The sequence below is a fragment of the Nansenia antarctica genome (assembly GCF_963989245.1).
Source record: "Nansenia antarctica genome assembly, chromosome: 8".
Taxonomy (NCBI): domain Eukaryota; kingdom Metazoa; phylum Chordata; class Actinopteri; order Argentiniformes; family Microstomatidae; genus Nansenia; species Nansenia antarctica.
Genome location: NC_137678.1, coordinates 3,371,021 through 3,386,703, shown reverse-complemented (window position 1 = coordinate 3,386,703; position 15,683 = coordinate 3,371,021). Strand labels below are relative to the sequence as shown.

Sequence of the window (15,683 nt, the reverse complement as noted above, 5' to 3'; positions counted from 1 at the left end):
CCCCCGACTCTCTCTCTCTCCCCCGACTCTCTCTCTCTCTCTGTCTCTCTCTCTCTCTCCCTCTCTCCCGACTCTCTCCCGACTCTCTCTCTCTCTCTGTCTCTCTCTCTCTCTCTCCCTCTCTGTCTCTCCCCCGACTCTCTCTCTCTCTGTCTCTCTCTCTCTCTCTGTCTCTCTCTCTCTCTCTCCCTCTCCCTCTCTGTCTCTCCCCCGACTCTCTCTCTCTCTGTCTCTCTCTCTCTCCCTCTCTGTCTCTCCCCCGACTCTCTCTCTCTCTCTGTCTCTCTCTCTCTCCCCCGACTCTCTCTCTCTCTCTCTGTCTCTCTCTCTCTGTCTCTCTCCCGACTCTCTCTCTCTCTCCCGACTCTCTCCCGACTCTCTCTCTCTCTCTCTCTCTCTCTCTCTCTGTCTCTCTCTCTGTCTCTCTCTCTCTCTCTCCCCCGACTCTCTCTCTCATGGTGACATGATCAATGATACCCTGTCTTGTGTGTTCAGTTAACATGGACACCAGATATGGACACGCACATCTATTCAGTCGACCTCCACATGCTGCAAGCTTCTCACAACATACTCAAAAGGGTATTTCCTATTTGTTGTGAGTTGTAGGCGTGCCGGCCTTGCTAACTTCCTTATAGCTTTCTCTTGCTCAAAGGCAGCCGTGTGTCAGATGTGGTTTTAGTTGTAGTCCAGGTGGATAGTCTCTGGATGGTTTCTAGGTGTACTGACCTGCCTGTGACAGGCGGACTGCCTTTGTCTTGAGGATGAGCTTCTATGGCGGTATGCCCAGCGCTGATGATATAAACCATGAGTTGGAGACTTTGGGGTGAGAACGACCTGATTTTATTTCGGCCGATTTTAAATGAGACAAATGAATCTGTGAGCTCTGACTAAATTCACAAAAAGTGTCATTTGCTTGAATTGTATGTCTTTGTTTATGAGGTGATAGCCTTTTCCCAGAGACCTGCTTGAGGGAATCAAGGATTTAGAGTTCAAAGTTATGAAGAGGCATTGTCATATTTTTATTTACCATCAGTTACTTTTAGATAGAAATGCATATTCTTTGTATTTTGATATGAATCAGTGGCAAATCTGTCTTTCACTATTGCGCAGTTACATTGGGGTAAGTTGCTTTGTTTACATAACACTAGGACCGTTTTTGTTATGGCATAAAATGCCTCAACTTTGGAAAAAGGGGTTGCACAACTGAGATGAACATGATCTACTTACTTTTTCATACTTTCTAATTTTTTCATAATTGCATAAGAGCACTGGTTGTCATAGAAAAAGGCAGCCATGATTTCCGATATAACAGTTGGCAGACGGACTCTGACCTCTCACCCATGACTGCATCAACAGGAAGTCTGCAGTAGGAACTCTCACTCAGAGTGTTGGACTGGTTCATAAGGGAAAGAAGGAATGGCTTGTATATATACATGTATATTAGGGGTGCAACGGTTCTCGGTTTTTTTACGGACGGTACGGTTTGCGTTCCACGGCTCAATTCACTAGTGAACCGTGACGGTTTTCGGTTTTCGTTTTTGTTTTTTGTTTTTTGTTTTTTGTTTTTAAGCTTTATTTTACCAGGAAGTCACATTGAGATTAAAACCTCTTTTACAAGAGAGACCTGGCCAAGACAGGGTCAAAATAGTAGCTTAAAAAAACAGTTCAGATAACAAGACAGGACATAAGACAGTGGCAACAATACAATAGACAAACAATGGTAGGGGTATTTACAAGGTGATTAAAACATTGAGAAGTCTAACCAAAGCAGGTACAGCGAGCGGTGACCACATCCTTTAATCTACGCTTGAAGATACTTATGGAAATAAGGGCCTCTAATTTAAAAGTAGTCTGTAGGTCATTCCAAGACCAAGGGCCATAATAAGACAAGCTTTCCCTTCCAACATTGTTCATGATAAGTGGCACCTTGTATTTTGTATTGTAGCCATCTACGAGACCTGAGACCAGAGCCACTCGGTATAGGGATGAACTTCAGGCCCAGATAATTCGGTAAGAAGCCAGAGATGATTTTAAACACAAGAGTGTACCAGTGTTGGAGCCTTCTGACAGAAAGAGATGGCCATCCAACCAGACTATACAGTGTACAGTGATGGGTCCTGAAGGCACTATTGGTGATGTATCTTAGAACCGAATGATACAGGGGGTCTAGCTTGGATAAAGTGGACAGAGAAGCAAACCTATATACTGTATCACCATAATCCAATTGTGAAAGGAAAAGGGCGGAGACAAGACGTTTTCTGGAAGCCAAGGAAAAGCAAGATTTAAATCTATAAAGGAAGCCCACTGTACGCTTAAGCTTTATGGCGAGAAGATCAATTTGGCCGCGTTCGTAAATTAGCTCTGAGAGCGCCGGAGCGTCCACGTGAATGCCTCGAACGCGGCCTTTGGTCAGAGGTCGAGTTGGTCTGGAACGCAGTTGTACATCTTTACTGCCTAATTGGCTGCCTAATATCCAATCACAGGGAAGAAACAAAAACACTGTTAGAGAAAAAAAAGGTGAAGATGGTGACCGGATTAGAACACATGGCGAACCCAGTTGAGAGGCAACAGTTTGAGGAAGCCCCGGATTCCTACAAGTCTGCGGTGTGGGGGGAATACGACAATAAGGGGGGAAAAACAGTGGACAGAAACATTACTGTCTGCAAGCTCTGCTTAAAGCGTGTGCCATATGCTAATGGATGCACCTCTAACATGAAACAGCATATTCGCCGCTACCACTCAACGATAACACTGACTGGGAGCAGGAAAGCCAGTCAGGTAGCGTCAGTGAGCAGACAGCAGTCTCGAAAGTGTTTATTTTGGGGGGGAAATTTGAAAGTCTTTTTTGTTAATATACAATTATATATACATTATATAAACATTATATACATTACATATACATGTGTATGTTAAAGTTCCATATGTATAAGCAAATATAAAGTAAAGTACTGTTTGTAAATAAATAGTAGCATTTGTTTCTGAACCGAACCGTACCGAAAACCGTGACCCAAAATACCGAACCGTACCGAACCGTGGGCCAACTGAACCGTTGCACCCCTAATGTATATACTGCCTCCAAAACTCCTGCATCCTTCTAGGGATGTCCTCCTGCATCCTTCTAGGGATGTCCACCTTTACTTTGTTGTTGTAATTCTGTGGTGAGGCGTTCAGGAATGTGACTAGTTCCTGATCTATCTGGTTCTGCTTTAGTGATGAACACATTCTCTATTCATCTGGTTTCTATCTCTGCCGTTTGCAACGCAAACATCTCACTTTCACATCCTCATTGCAGTGTTCTCTTGGAGCTGTCTTGTTTGGGGGGGGGACGATATGTGACACGGTCTGGTTATAAAAGGACATGGTCATTTTTCAGTTTCTTCCAGATTATGAAAGTGCAGATTGTAAGCTTTCAAATGATGTGTCATACATTGAAACACTGAAAATAGTTCAGATTAGATATGCCTCAAACCAAATAGCAGAGAAACTCGCTCTGAATCAAAACACATGCAAAACAGCTGCTAATAGCTAGCAGCTAAAAAGGAACATCGCTATGAACATCTAACTGCATGTTTAGCACATCACAACACGCTGATAGAACATCAACATGCTAAAAACACATAACTACACATAACTAGATGGTCACACAGTCCTTTATCGAGTGGGCTCTTTCGTAACATGCAAAAACCCACAAAACACTTGTTTTGTTTCGAAAGCTTTTGGGCTTTTTGAACCGTTATGTGACCTGGTTATGAACCTCACGATGATCCCCTGATCACATGACCACTACTGGTCAGTTAGTGGTTCTCTCCACCACTGTGTCACATGCCTACAGACGCTACCTGTTACAGTACATAGTGTTATATAGTATACCTGTTACAGTACATAGTGTTATGCAGGCGGCGATAGCCTAGACTAGAGGTTAGAGAGGCCGGCTAGCAAGCAGAAGGTTCAATCCCCGCCTCAGGAGGGAGCTGCATGTGCCCTTGAGCAAGGCACTTATCCCCTAATTGCTCCAGGGGTGCAGACTATGTCTGACCCTGTGCCTACAGTAAAAAAAGACCAAACACGATGATGTGAAGGAACTGAGTAAGGTTGGGAGTAGTAGAACAGGGGTTCATTAATCCCTTTGTTTGATGTACTACTAACCTTTCATCACCTTTGAATTTAATTAAATTCAGCTCAATCCAACCACACTGGTGCCCTCTGGTGGCCAAGACGAGCAACAAGAGTGGAAACACTCACACATGTTTTTGCTGAGCCGAAAGACATCAGTGATTGGTCAAACCAAGTCTGAGGTGATCTGCACAGGAGTTCTGCAGGCTACGTCCATCACCCAGTTATACTATCTACAGAGATAGTGTGAGTCTGCAATATTTGCTCCAATCCATCATTGAAACCGAAACTACCCAGTTAATGGAAGATTGTTTTTTTTTTCATCGGGACACATGTTGACTGTTTTGAGGAGTTTGTTCAGTTTTTGTTTAAAAGAAGAGGTGGTCTGAGGGGGACTGATCCCACAGTCAACGGCCAAGTCTAGTCACTAGTCAGTCAGCGCCCAAATAGCACCTGGCCATGTGCCAAGTCAGCCTGGTTGGTGTCCAAGCCAGACTACAGATACGACCAAGTAGAGAGGTCACAGGTCATAGAGGTCACAGGTCATGCCCTTCAGACAGGAAGTGCCTCTGACAGGATGTCACTTCTAGAGCAACTCTGCCCTCTGGAGCTCTGGGCTGTCTCAACATGTTATGTCACGTTTGGTCTAAATGCCGTCTCATCTAATGTCTCATCTACCTGGATTGAAACAGTGACTGTCTGTTGTGTCTGCTGACAGCGTGGGAGTGGTGAGGTGAGTGTGTTGGTCTTGCGTGTTTCTAGATGGTTCCACTTTGACCTTTCCCGTCACGCTGCTGAAGCTCTTCTTCTGTCCAACGGAGCGGACGGCAGCTACCTCCTCAGGAACAGTCACGAGGGTCCCGGCTGCCTCGCCCTGTCTGTCAGGTTGGTCCACCTCTCCCTCCCCTCCTCCTCTCCCTCCCCTCCTCCCCTCCTCCTCCCTCCCCTCCTCCTCTCCCTCCCCTCCTCCTCTCCTCCTCTCCCTCCCCTCCTCCTCTCCCTCCCCTCCTCCCCTCCTCTTCTTCCTCTCCCTCCCCTCCTCCTCTCCTCCTCTCCCTCCCCTCCTCCCCTCCTCCTCTCCCTCCCCTCCTCCTCTCCCTCCCCTCCTCCTCTCCCTTTTCTACTTGTCCATTTTCTCTCCCATCATCCCAAGCCTAATACTGTATGTGGCATATATACGACACGCCGATATACATGTACGTCTGGACAGTGTCAATCAATGGTGGTTCCAAAACAGTGGGTCACAATTACCAGACTGGATTGCAGCATGGCAACATGTCTGATTGTGTGGATGAACAGAGGATTCCCACAGCTGTCCAGCACATGTCAGACAGGTCATCACTACACTGAAAATTACTTAAAATAAGCAAAACGATCTGCCAACAGAACAGGAGAATTGTACTTGCCAAGTAAAAGATATCTTAACACTAGTGCAGTCAGACAAAAAACAAGCATAAATTGCCTTGATATATTTATTTATTTAAATATTTAAGATATTACTTACTAGATGCACTTTTTGCAGTGTACCATATCTGCATATCCTGCACAGATATGGCTCCACGATTAGTACAAGTCAGGAGGAAAACTGTTGTAAAATGTGTAACTGCCACCTAGAGGCCACTGCCCTCCAATCTAGCATATGAAAGTAAGACTTCTATGCCCTCTATTGGGGGTCTCCCTCCCAACATTTCACTCTTTTTTTCCTTCCTAATATACAGGTCAAAGGATTCAGTGAAACATTTCCATGTGACACGGAAAAGCAGCGGCTACGCCTTCGGTTTCAACAAGTTTGCATCACTGCAAGACTTTGTCAGCCATTTTGCCAACCAGCCTCTGTTGGGCAGTGAGTCAGGTACATACTGCTCCTATATAACTCTGCTGACCAGTGAGTCAGGTACATACTGCTCCTCTATAACTCTGCTGACCAGTGAGTCAGGTACATACTGCTTCTATATAACTCTGCTGACCAGTGAGTCAGGTACATACTGCACCTATATAACTCTGCTGACCAGTGAGTCAGGTACATACTGCTCCTATATAACTCAGAGATACACCTTGTTAAACTAACAACCTACCTGCTGACCTAACACTCTTCTTTCATTCTTCAAACGGCTTTGCATTGCAGTAGCCTATATAAGTGCATTTACCATGTGTGACTGGGTCTGGTTAAAAAGTCTGCAGGTCTGGCAACGTCATTTTTCTGTTTTTTCCAGATTATGAAAGGGTAGATTGTAAGCTTTCAAATGATATGTCATACATTGACATCTGAAACAAGTGGAAGAAGTCATGGATATTTGTATGTTGATACCCTCCAAATCACTGAGCTGAGATATCCAGCCTCAAAGTCTTCACTGACCTTTTTCACAGAGGTAATGGGTGGGAACAATAGCTGGTTAACTCCACCCCAACCACTCCCTCAAGACAACCACTCCCCCATTACACTACTTGTCATCTGTCAGTCGGCTTGTCAGCTAACCCTCAGGAAACAAACTTGCAGGGCTGACATGTTTAAATTGCTAAATAATAATAATAATGAAATACTACGATACGATGTTCATAAAATAGAATAGCTTATACAATGACAATGACAAATACCTGAAGTGCTGGTGACTCACATCAAGGGCTCTGGTGCGGCCAAGCGCCCCTGACCTGACCCAGGCATGATCTGAATAGAGTTTCAGTAATAGGGTACCAGGGGTGCATGTTCCATAGTGAAATGCAGGGGTGCATACTCCATAGTGAAATGTCGAACCAAGTCAATTGAAAGAAAACTAGAACCTAACCCAAATGCTCTAACCATAGCCACAAACCAGAACCCTTAAAACTCAACTTCTTTTTGCTTGCAATGCTTTCATCTCATCTCTTTCCTCTTCTGTTCCAGGAATTTAAATGATGGCTTCACATTTCTCATCTCAATTAATGAAATGTCCTGGTGATCCGAAACCTAAGACTCACCCCTAACTCTCTCCCATCCACCCAGGTACCCTAATTGTTCTCAGATGTCCATACCCGTGGAGGGTAGAGGAGCCGTCCATCTATGAGTCAGTGCGCGTTCACACGGCCATGCAGACGGGCCGGACGGAGAGCGACCTGGTGCCCAGCGCTCCGTCGGTATGACGACAAGCAAAATGTTATATTGTTGGAAAAACAGACATCAAATACTCCCTCTCTGAAATAATTAGCATCATTAAATCTACAATATAGTCAGTTGTATACCCTTTTGAAATTTGATGTCCATTTTTTAATGGTTTGAAGACTTCATTCACAGCTTGGCACAAAGGAGGGCTATCTGGTGAAGCAAGGAGCGGTCATAAAGGTGAGGGCATTAGACTGCAGTTAGTGGTAGTAGGTGGTCCCAAGGACATGTCCCAAAGTCACTTTAGATAAAAGCTAGCTAACGTCAGCTAAATGGCATACTGTATATGAAGCATTGTTTCTTCTTTTGGCTCTCCACTCCAAAAGTTTGGATTTGAAAATAACAATTTGGGTTGAAGTAGAAATTCTCAGCTTTTATTTTATGGAATCTGTGTACTTGTTTTACCGTTCAGAAATGACACTTCTTAGACGTAATCCCACTATCAGGGTACCCACAAGGGATGGGAAATTGTTGTATTCATCAATACAGCAAGACAATGACCCAAAACATACTGCCATAGCAACTAGGCTACTACATACTGCCATAGCAACTAGGGAGTTTTTCAGCGCCAAAAAGTGGAAAGTTGTTGACCGACCAAGTCAATCTCCAGATTTAACTCCTAATGAACATGCTTTTAATTAGCTAAAGAGACTTAAAGGAAAACATCCTCAAACAGAAAACAGCTGCAGAGGGCTGCAGTGCAGGGCTGGCAGAGCATCCCTGTGATACCCAGCGTCTGCTGGGGTCAAGGGGTCGCAGACTTCAGGCAGTTATTGTAAACCAATGTCAACCAAATGCTAAACATGAGTGGTTCATTTAAACCTTTGATACATCTGTCCCATCACTTTTGGGAGCCTAAAATAGAGGGACTATGTCTAAAAAGATGTTTTAATTTCTGAAAGGTGAAACCAATGTATACACAAATACTATCAAATCGAGAATCTCAACTTTAACCTCAACCTCATTTAAGTTTTCTGAGTGTAGAACCAAACAGAAGAGGATATGCTTTACTGTCCCATTACTTACCCAGGGCACTGTCTGTGTGAAAACCCTTCTGATGTCATCCTGCTGTTTAACACTTTAACATGTCGTTCTTCTCATAGAACTGGAAACAGAGGTGGTTCACATTAAGCAGATATGAACTCAAATACTTTAAGGACAAAATGGTGAGTGTGTCTTTCCGTTGATTAGCAACTTGTAGCTTGTACATGAAATAAACACCAGATTCTGATTCACATTGCAATTCATCTGGGAATATGAAGTGAATGTTGATTAAACATGGACACATGGCACACTGTTAACTGCACTGGTTACTGGACTCATTCATACTCTGTTGTTGACCATGCTTTAGAGATATGGTTTATGCTCTGTTGTTAACCATGCTTTAGAGATATGGTTTATAAATCGGAAAGTGATATTGACAGCAGCCCTCTCTCATTTTTGGTCAAAATTGAGTTTTTTACATAATCTGATCCATTAGGTGTTTATTAATGCCTGTGTGGTGTTATTTTTAAAATGTTGAAATGTTTTAGTTAGTGATTAATAAAATACAAAGGTTCCATCTTACAAAACATATTGGAATGTAAAAACTTTGACGCTCAATATCTCTGAAGTACCCTAGACGGAGATAGAACCTTATCATTCTAAGCTCACGATTAGTTTTTATGTTCTAGTTTGACGAGCCCATTCGCATGTTGGATCTGACCGCCTGCTCCGCGGTCCAGTTTGACTACAGCCAGGACAGAGTCAACTGCTTCTGGTGAATATAATAGTGTTATGAAACAGGCTTGGAGAGATATCTGCTCTGATTGGCTAAAACTGTTAAAAGAAAAAGAAAAACAGTATTATTGTGACCCTATTATTTTTTCTCCATTGCGTTATTATGTATATTATCTAATTGTAGAACATGTTGAGAGCCTTGGTGAAAAGCACTTTTAGAGCACTTCTTCTCTGTGCTTTGGCAAATCTCAGTTTGCCTCTTCAAGCATGTCAGGTGTTGGTTTCACGACCTCTGGGAGAAAGCGTACAGCAAGTGGCAGAGACCAGAGGAAGTGGCACCAGAGATCCTCACTCACCTGCGTCCTGTTCACACGGGGTTTTCACACCGTTTGGAAATTGCGGTTTTTATATATAATATATATAGGTTTTAATATATGTATATATAATATATATATAGGTTTTAATATATGTATATATAATATATATAGGTTTTAATATATATATGAATGAATGAATGAATGAATGGTCTTTATTGTCATTGATATAGTTCAGGTACCATACAACGAAATTTGGGAGGGGGGGGGGGCTCCCCTGGTGCTAGGAAAGAAAAAAACTAAAAAAAACAAGAAGGGAAAGGAGCTGGTTTACATAAATAAAGGCTATGTACACTATCCACTATACTATACTATACAAATAAAACACTGTGCTGTACTCTATGCTATGCTATACCTATTCTAACATTTCCTATCTCTGAACCTTATGTACCCTAGGGTTGTCATATTGCACATAGTGTTATTGCACATTCATTTAAAGTGTCGCAGTTTGCAGGCTTGAAATGTACACAGTTGTGCCTCAGCACTACACCTGATTTCAATCCAGCAGCTGCCATCAATCCGTCCAGACTGTCCAGGGCCCAGAACCTAGGTCTTTGCTGTGTTCAGGGCCTGAATGGTTTTATATATAGTGTAGGTTTTAATATATGTATATATAATATATAGGTTTTAATATATGTATATATATATAATATATATAGGTTTTAATATGTGTATATAATATATATATATATATAGGTTTTAATATATGTATATATAATATATATAGGTTTTAATATATGTATATATAATATATATAGGTTTTAATATATGTATATATAATATATATAGGTTTTAATATGTGTATATATAATATATTTAAACAACCAGGCCATTCTCATGATTGGACATGGGACACAAGCTCAGGCTGGATCACCCTGTAGCTGGCCGCCTTAGATGAGGGTGTCTAGTGTTGAAAGGCTGAAACACCCCATGATTCAAAAGTACTCTACTGATGATGTGTCCCGAAATGTACATCCTCCCCATGTCTGAGATACGGCTCCCATGCCACTCTCAACATCAAGGCAAACCTCATGTGTGAACCATCATGCCTCATATACCTCATATATATATATATGTACCTCATGTGTGAACCATCCACTGGCACAGCGGACAGTATGATATCACGTCCCGTGTTTCATGATTCTGTAACAACCTCTGTGATAAATAAGACTTCTACTAGATTCAGTCTTTCCAATTATTCTTCCATGTTCAGTTATTGCATCACTTTCTCTTTATTCCTCCTCCTGTCTGTGGCTAGAGGCAGGTAGTTTATTTAAGGATAAGGGGAAGGGGAAGGGGAAGTTTGGTTTAAAAACACAAACATGATTATTCCACTTCCCAGTTTAAGGGCAATAATGGGCAATAAAACAACAATGTTCTATAGCGACAAGAGAGTCAAGAGAGTGAAACAAACATGTTCCCTTGTGCTTACAATATGTTAATGTGTTAAACAGTTACGATGGTGTTTGAGTTCCCAGTGCTTACGTAGTAGGAGTGGGTGCTGGGTCCCAGTGCTTAATAGGAGTGGGTACTGGTACACTGGCATTCACAGTTGTGCCTGTTGCATTTTTTTAAACGGTTGAAGGTGTTTATTGCATTGTTATGAATGAGAAACATCATTAGCTACAGTATGTGAGAGACAGACAGGTCATCAGCTACAGTATGTGAGAGACAGACAGGTCATCAGCTACAGTATGTGAGAGACAGACAGGTCATCAGCTACAGTATGTGAGAGACAGACAGGTCATCAGCTACAGTATGTGAGAGACAGACAGGTCATTAGCTACAGTATGTGAGAGACAGACAGGTCATCAGCTACAGTATGTGAGAGACAGACAGGTCATTAGCTACAGTATATGAGAGACAGACAGGTCATCAGCTACAGTATGTGAGAGACAGACAGGTCATTAGCTACAGTATGTGAGAGACAGACAGGTCATTAGCTACAGTATGTGAGAGACAGACAGGTCATTAGCTACAGTATGTGAGAGACAGACAGGTCATTAGCTACAGTATGTGAGAGACAGACAGGTCATTAGCTACAGTATGTGAGAGACAGACAGGTCATTAGCTACAGTATATGAGTGACAGACAGGTAATTAGCTACAGTATATGAGAGACAGACAGGTCATTAGCTACAGTATATGAGTGACAGACAGGTCATTAGCTACAGTATATGAGAGACAGACAGGTCATCAGCTACAGTATGTGAGAGACAGGCAGGTCATTAGCTACAGTATGTGAGAGACAGACAGGTCATCAGCTACAGTATGTGAGTGACAGACAGGTCATTAGCTACAGTATGTGAGTGACAGACAGGTCATTAGCTACAGTATGTGTGAGACAGACAGGTAATCAGCTACAGTATGTGAGAGACAGACAGGTAATCAGCTACAGTATGTGAGAGACAGACAGGTCATCAGCTACAGTATGTGAGAGACAGACAGGTCATTAGCTACAGTATGTGAGAGACAGACAGGTCATCAGCTACAGTATGTGAGAGACAGACAGGTCACTGACCCCCTTTGTCTCGTCCTTCCTCCAGTCTGGTGTTCCCTGAGAGGACGTTCTACCTGTGTGCCAAGACGGCCGTGGAGGTGGACGAGTGGATCAAGTTGATTAGATGGAAGCTGGTGAGCATGAAGTCTAAATCACTAAACCACTTACTGATACATCACATGATCAGTTTCTCTGCTTTTACTATTTATAGGTATGTGAGTTAAATGAAAATGTTTGTTTTATTCTATAAACTACTGACAACATTTGTCTCAAATGTAAAATACTAAAAAAGAATTGTCAGTCATGTTATGTTTAGAGCATTTATTTGCAGAAAACTGGTCAAAATAACTAAAAAGATTGAACCTCGAATAATGAAAAGAAAACAAGTTCATATGCATTTTTAAACAACACAATACTAATATTTTTACTTAGGAACCCTAAGTCACCCACCAGTCTTTCACATCGCTGTTGGGTGACCTAGGGTGTGTTCTCACTAGAACATTTGCTTCACTTGAAACGGAGTTTAGGATAAAGTTCGCTTTCCTCTGCGTCGCTGTGAGAACGCGCATTCGAAGTCGCTCCCGGAGCAAACAACCAACGCATGCTCCGCTTGAAAAGGGTGGTTTCGCTCCGGTTACAAACGACGCATCCATCACTTTGCTTCACTTCGCTTTTGGTGAGAACGCTGCTCGAGGCTGTCCATAGGAAAACAACAGCGCAGGCGTGTTGATCTGGATAAGAGCTGGACAACGGGCAATTCTATTTTTTTCGGACCAATCAACTACCACGTCTGTTGCTTCGATTGCGTATGTTACTTCGTTTACATGAAGGGCTGTGAGAACGCAAATCAGAGAAATGATTTATGCAACAATGTTGTGAACTCATCCACTTGCTCCGGGTCATGATTCAGACTTTTATGTGAGAACATGACCTCTATGCCACTCCTGGCAAAATCAAATCAAATCAAATCAAATTGTATTTGTATAGCGCATTTCTTACAAGATGCAACTCAATGCGCTTCACACAATGAAAATGTTCAGTCAATCAGTCAATCAATCAATCAATACTGACAGAGCCGCGAGCAGGCAAAAGTAAAAAACCTGTATACTATGTAGCCAGGAAAAAATTCCCTTGCAGCCCTCTACCAATAGAGCGACTACTAGCCAGTTTGCTTACCAGTACCCAGCGGTCCCCCAGGGGAGGCCAGGACCACCGGCACAAAGCAAGCAAGCAAGGGCAAAAACCTGTACACCATGTATCCAGGAAAAATTCCTTGCATATTATCGGCGTACACACTGTCCATAAATTTTGTGTTGTATTTGCATCGTTCTGCATCCAGTATGGTCACAGGTCCTGCCAAAAGAGAAACTTAAGCACAGTTATGATGCAACAACACAATAGAGACAGTAAAGATGACAGCAATACAACCTGATGGTGGTCCTGGTACACTCTTGGACCGGTTCCAGTACTGCTCTAGGTGCTATTTGGAGCTGACAGTGCCTCATCAGCACCCGGGTCCATTTTCCTGTCAATACAAATCTCAAAAACACGAGTATGGTGTAATGGCCTAGTGATCCTAGTTCTATAATGTCCAATGTCTCCCTTAGTATCAAAAGGCGACATTGAATAAGTAGGTTTTGAGGTCACGCTTAAAAATGTCCTGGCACAACAATTCAAGCAGCTCGGCTTTATTTGATGGCTTGTGACCATCCATCTTCCTCTTGATCGCAACACAGAGGTTTTCAAGGGGGTTCAGGTGTGGAGATTGGGCTGGCCATGACAGGGTCTTGATCTGGTGGTCCTCCATCCACACCTTGGTTTACCTGGCTGTGTGGCATGGAGCATTGTCCTGCTGGGAAAACCAGTCCTCAGAGTTGGGGAACATTGTCAAAGCAGAAGGAAGCACGTTTTCTTCCAGGACAACCTTGTACATGGCTTGATTCATGCGTCCTTCACAAAGACAAATCTGCCCGATTCCAGCCTTGCTGAAGCGCCCACAGATCATCACCGATCCTCCACCAACTGTCACAGAGCGTTTGAGACACTGTGGCTTGTAGACCGCTCCTGCGCCTCTCTTGCACCTGCACTCATTTCTTTATAAAGATTTATTTTCTACTACACGCATGATTCCCTCTAAACCAACATATAGAATTGGTAAATATAAACCTGTTACGTCAGATAAAAAAAGACTGGTTCTGATTAAATAAAGATTTCATGGTGAAAACAAAAAAAATCTATAATTGCACAAGGGGTTCACATACTTTCAAGCATCACTGTATATATAGTGTCCTCCACAATTATTGGCACCCCTGGTAAAGATGAGTAAAAAGGGTTATACAAAAATCACCCTTTGGTGAATTAGCTTAATGTTACACTGAAAAAAACGGCACCATACTTAACAGTGGGGTCAGGTTCTTTTTGCTATAGCCATCCTTCTTTTTACGCCAAACCCACCTTGAGTGTTTGTTGCCAAAAAGCAGAATTGTTGTTTCATCTGACTATAGAACACGTTTCATCTGACTATAGAACACGTTTCATCTGACTATAGAACACGTTTCATCTGACTATAGAACACGTTTCATCTGACTATAGAACACGTTTCATCTGACTATAGAACACGTTTCATCTGACTATAGAACACGTTTCATCTGACTATAGAACACGGTTCATCTGACTATAGAACACGGTTCATCTGACTATAGAACACGTTTCATCTGACTATAGAACACGTTTCATCTGACTATAGAACACGGTTCATCTGACTATAGAACACGTTTCATCTGACTATAGAACACGTTTCATCTGACTATAGAACACGGGTCATCTGACTATAGAACACGTTTCATCTGACTATAGAACACGTTTCATCTGACTATAGAACACGTTTCATCTGACTATAGAACACGTTTCATCTGACTATAGAACACGTTTCATCTGACTATAGAACACGTTTCATCTGACTATAGAACACGGGTCATCTGACTATAGAACACGTTTCATCTGACTATAGAACACGTTTCATCTGACTATAGAACACGGTTCCAGTCAATGTAGCATTTAGCATAGTCCAGCTGCTTACGTTGGTGGTGGAATGACAGGAAAGGTTGTTGTTTTTACTTCCAAATGTTCTTGTTGGCATTGAGGTGGTGTCTAATGGCATTGAGGTGGTGTGTAATGGCAACAGTGATCCTTGGGGATGTTTTTGTCCATCTTACCATCCTCCTCACTGTGCGTGGGGGTAGAATAAACATGGGTCCTGTTCCAGGCAAGTTTGTAACAGTTCCAGTTGCTTTTAACTTTTTAAAGTATTGTAGATATGGGCATTTTCATTTTGAGTAGCTAGTTTTTTAATAGCCATTCCCTGACTTATGAAGCTCAATACACATTTCCCTCATTTGATTTGTGTGTTCTCTTATCTTTCCCATGTTGATGTATGAATAAGGGAATATGACCTCTGTGTCACCTCATATTTATACCCCAGTGAAACAGGAAGTCATCGAATGCTGCTTAAAAGTTCCTAAACACTCTGATCAACTTTTTTTACCGTAATATATAAATGGAAAGAATGCTTCAGTCACATTGTGTTCATAAGAATTTCTAGGGGTGCCAATAATAGTGGCACACGTGGTTTTGTTAAAAAAAAAAAAATCTCCGAATAAATGTACTTAAATTAAAGGTTGGATGTTTCCATTAAGCTAATTCACCAAAAGGTGACATTTTCTATAACACTTTTTACTCATCTCTACCAGGGTTGCCAATAATTATGGAGGGCACTGTATATATCCAGAGTTGGAGCTGTGAAAATGAAATATCAAATGGACTTCATTTATCCTTTTAAATGT

At 42.2% G+C, this 15,683-nt stretch overlaps 1 protein-coding gene across 1 annotated transcript; it reads left to right on the top strand.

Annotated features, from left to right (window-relative positions):
* Window positions 1–761: 761 nt before the first annotated feature.
* dapp1 (dual adaptor of phosphotyrosine and 3-phosphoinositides) lies at window positions 762–12,065 on the top strand (the record flags this gene model as incomplete). Its single annotated transcript, XM_080537743.1, has 8 exons — window positions 762–823; window positions 4,876–4,998; window positions 5,832–5,965; window positions 7,094–7,224; window positions 7,382–7,429; window positions 8,353–8,415; window positions 8,923–9,008; window positions 11,888–12,065. The coding sequence occupies 8 exons, from the start codon at window positions 762–764 to the stop codon at window positions 12,063–12,065; spliced, it is 825 nt and encodes a 274-aa protein (XP_080393869.1).
* Between the last annotated feature and the right edge of the window lie 3,618 nt (window positions 12,066–15,683).